This window comes from Postia placenta (genome assembly GCF_002117355.1).
Source record: "Postia placenta MAD-698-R-SB12 unplaced genomic scaffold POSPLAscaffold_104, whole genome shotgun sequence".
Lineage (NCBI taxonomy): Eukaryota > Fungi > Basidiomycota > Agaricomycetes > Polyporales > Adustoporiaceae > Rhodonia > Rhodonia placenta.
This window is the reverse complement of record NW_020169935.1, coordinates 1-3,960: the sequence shown is the minus strand read 5'-3', so window position 1 is coordinate 3,960 and position 3,960 is coordinate 1. Positions and strand designations below refer to the sequence as shown.

General features: G+C 61.0%; 2 protein-coding genes across 2 annotated transcripts; both read left to right on the top strand.

The window, feature by feature from the left end:
* Positions 1–28: 28 nt before the first annotated feature.
* On the top strand, positions 29–379 carry POSPLADRAFT_1063152 (hypothetical protein; the record flags this gene model as incomplete). Its single annotated transcript, XM_024481615.1, has 1 exon — positions 29–379. A coding segment is annotated over one exon (351 nt), but the record flags the coding sequence as incomplete, so codon positions are not given.
* A 1,064-nt stretch (positions 380–1,443) lies between these two features.
* Positions 1,444–2,204, top strand: POSPLADRAFT_1161749 (hypothetical protein; the record flags this gene model as incomplete). Its single annotated transcript, XM_024487697.1, has 2 exons — positions 1,444–1,590; positions 1,674–2,204. 2 exons carry the CDS (start codon positions 1,444–1,446, stop codon positions 2,202–2,204), a joined length of 678 nt encoding a protein of 225 aa, XP_024332773.1.
* Between the last annotated feature and the right edge of the window lie 1,756 nt (positions 2,205–3,960).

The following is a 3,960-nucleotide window of genomic DNA, read 5'->3' as shown; positions in this document are numbered from 1 at the left end:
CCCGTCCGCGCCATCCCACTCGCGGAGCACCCCGTCGCGCTCCCAGCACTCCTCGCCGCCCCCCGCCCCCCGCAGGGCCCGCAAAGACGCACAGCACGACCGCGACCGCGACCGCGAGTCCGCGTGGGGCAGGTCGAAGCTCCTCTCCCGCCTCCTCACGCGCGACGAGCGCGACGTCGCCCACGTCCGCACCATGCTCGCCCTCACCTCCGAGCGGCTCGCGCACGAGACGCGCCGCGCGGACGACGTGGGGGCCTGCATCGCGGACGCACGGCACAGGATCCGCACGGCGCGCGACGCGGTGCCGCTTGCACAGGCGGACACTGCGCACGCGCACGAGGGCGTCCGGCTCCACAAGCTGCGTCTGGGCGCAGCGTAGCGCGAGCAGCCTCCAGGCGCCCTCAACAATGGCAGCCGTCTGCTCCACTCCTAGGTACGTCCCATCTCCATCCCGCGCCCAGCGCCTCTGTCTGCCCGAGCGCACCAAGTCGCCTTGGCTCGCGTTCAGGCCCGCGCTCAACGAGTCCGTTAGATCGCCTCCGCGATCGCGATGGCAACCGCGTCCTGCGTCCTGCTCGCTCGCGCGTCGGCGACGTCACCCTGCCGTGTGTACTGATGCTATCTCACAGCCCAACGATCCCGTTTCCATGTCTGCCTGCCATCCCGTCCGTGCAGACAGAACACGGCCCATGTCTCTGCCCATCGACCATGCCCGTTGTGCTAGCAACGATCGCTGGGGCACGCGCCTCGGCCAAGGAGCAGTCGTGTCGGCTGCAGCGCGCTAACGCGACGACCATGGTGCGTTCTTTCTCTGATTTGGACGCGCAAGGCGTGTGCCGAGAGCGCGCGCGGGCGACCTGTGACCGAGGCGACGCGCGACGGGCGACGGCCGCCCGCGGACTTTGTGGCTCACGACTCACGTTCCGGGAACGCTGCTATGGTCCCTTGTCCCTGGGGCGCGCGCAGAGCCCGGGTGTGTGCGCGACCGTTGACGACTTTGCCCGTGCACTCACAAGGTCTTTGCAGATGTCGAGCGCGATAGGACCAGGCCACGGGATGCGCGCTCTGAGGCCGCAGAACGTCGGCTGCGTGACGTCGGACCCCGCATCGCCCATCGGAACAGTGGCTGAGAAGCGTCAGGGACGGGAGATGGCGTCGCGAGCGACACGGAAGATGCCGTGCGCTGGACCAACGCACGCGGTGACACTCATATCGCGGTGCGTTCTGCGCCCCGGCGGCGGCGGCGCAGCATCTCACCATCTGACCTGGGATGCACAGAGACGTCCGGGAGGGACGCGATGTGTACTTTATAGAGACGCACGTACAGCGGAAGCCCGGGGGACGCCGGACAGAGACAACCGGCACCCGAGCAGACAAACGAATATATTTCTACTCCTGGTATGTACACTGGCAGGCCTGGTCTATGCAGATCGGCCGGTGATGATGGCCGAGACGCGAGAACGACGCACCGGCCGCACGGGCGACCTGCTCACGACCGGATGGCCCTTCGCGAGGTCGCCGGGCAGCTTTGGGCAGCGTCGGCGAGCGAGCAGCCCATCTCGTGGCGTCGCGACGAGTGGTAGAGCGGGCGTACGTCAGTCAATCACCGAATGGCAAGGATACAACGCGCACCGTAGATCATACCTGCCGTGTGATCGTGCCGGTCACCGCAGAACGACGCGATCACGCAGCACTTGATGCAGCGTGAGTATGGTCGGCTGTGCGGGGTGCGCGATTTGCGCCGCGCGTCGTGGGCGCGGCGGCACGACCAGCTCTTCATCTTCAGTGGGCACACGCGCACCGTCGCGACCAAGGCGAACAAGCCTGTGTGGGCACGCTCCGTCTCGTGGCGCGGTCACGGCCCCAGCGTCAGCGCCCCTGCGTTGCCCATCTCGCCCAACTCAACAGGCTCCCCACCGGGAATATTGAGCTTGGGCTCCGGCTCGGGCTTGGAGCGCAACTCCAAGTCGGCCTCGACGGTGACGGCGGACACCTTCCCGCGCCTGGAGTCGTACGGCTGCCTGCGCAGTGCACCCGATGCCGTGAGACCACGTAAGCACATATTCCGTGTCGAGCTGGATGCGCAGACCCACAGCGCGCATCCAGGTTATTTGAGTCGGAGCCACTGCGAGAGTCAGCCTGAGCCCGCACGCGCACCTGCACCCGTAGCGCAGGCCGCTGGTCGAACGCCGGTGTCCTTTTGACACGGCAATGCTGCGGCACCGGCGGTCAGCCACGGCGCTGCCAGAGATGAGAGACGACAGCGCAGACACGTACCGTGCATGTGCGCATAGCGCGCGGGCAGCGTTCTGCATAACCTATGCTCCGTGGAGGCAAAGGGTCAAGAGTCCGGTCAGTGCGCTTCTGTGGAGGACAGGTGTGGCCCACACACCACATGAGGAGCGATAGGACGTCGGCGCGTGAGTTTCCGCTGACCGCTGAAGAATGGACGGGACAGGACGGGACCGGGGAGCACGCGCGCACAGTTCGAACCAGCGTCACCATGGGCACACAATTGCCGTGTACAACATGTGTCAAGATCTGGGGACCGAGCGCATGATGCTCAGAGCCTCCGGGGTAAACAGTCAGCACTGGCGGTACCAGTCAGACGGTCATGTACTCACGGAGAACGGCAGGTGCATCCGACGCGTGAGTATTGTACTGCGCTAACGGGCTCGACGCTCCCTCATGAACACTCGACGGGCAGCAGACGGAGGATGATACGCACCCGATTGCTCGTAGCGAGCATACCAGCCGGGCAGTTGGCATTCCGGCCACATAGCGACAGCACTCGGTTGTCCACTGGAGTGCGGAAGATGCAGGAAACAAGCTGCAGCTGCGGCTTTATATATTGTTTCCTGAGAGTCTGCGGAGGCCGATGCCGCGCATCTTGTCAGACGAGTCTACGTGAACATTGAGTCAATTGCTGTTACATGCGCAAAAAACAAATGCGCTTGCAGCTACCCGAACATGTTGCAACATAGCGAGTCATGACAACAGCTTAAAATAGTACAGTGCACTATCGAGCAGAATGCGCTGCATTATGGCTATTTTTGGTTAAAGATCTTCCTGACTGCGATGGGAGTCTATGTAGAAACGAGTGTCAGCGTCGGGTTTGAACAAGCGAGCGCGAAGGTTTATGGAAGCGAGCGGCGTGGGAAAATATCAAATACGAAGCGGTTTGTCTCGTCCTCGGGGCGGGGAGGTAAACGCGCGAAGTAATTACATGCGAGAACTCGGCCTAATATAGTAAACACTTATCTAAATCAGGTACGAAGGAACAAGGTACTATCGCGCCGCAGTGCGGCACGTCGGCGAGCCGGTAGTCAGGCATGCGCTCGCCCGGTTGTTTCAACAGTCTAGCCCGACTGTACCTATTTGTAGTATCTCAACAACTTTATTTATTGCACTGCATGTCCTTCAGGCATTCTCGCACCTCGCATTCCGACTGCTTGCTTTGACGTACAGACTCATTGTCACAGTTTCCCTAATTTTACCTAATTTTTCCGCTATTTCTGCGGACATATCAAAGGGTATAGGGACTTATCCATACTTATCCGTCCGCATATGGGTACATCTACATATCTAAGGGGTTATCCGCTTAAATAAGCGACACATGATCTTGTTCTGAACACATCAGGCTGGACTCTGATGCCGGACCTTTTCTAGATAGAAACCAGACTCCTTCTGGACCATGACATCATTCTGACATCATAGGTAGGAGCTAGGCTCAGGCACTAGGCCATAGGCCGGTCAATTCTGGACCCTAGGCCCAGGGCAGGGCAGGGCCAGACTATGACATCATATATGACATCATAGAGCACATGATACTTAGTAATCCTTACCCAGCTAGGTACCAGGGGTCCATTACCGGTCCCTGGGGGGTTTTCCCTCATGTATATAAGGCAGCATCCTGTGGCACCCTGTCCCCCAGTTCTATTCACTTCGTGTTGCGCTTAA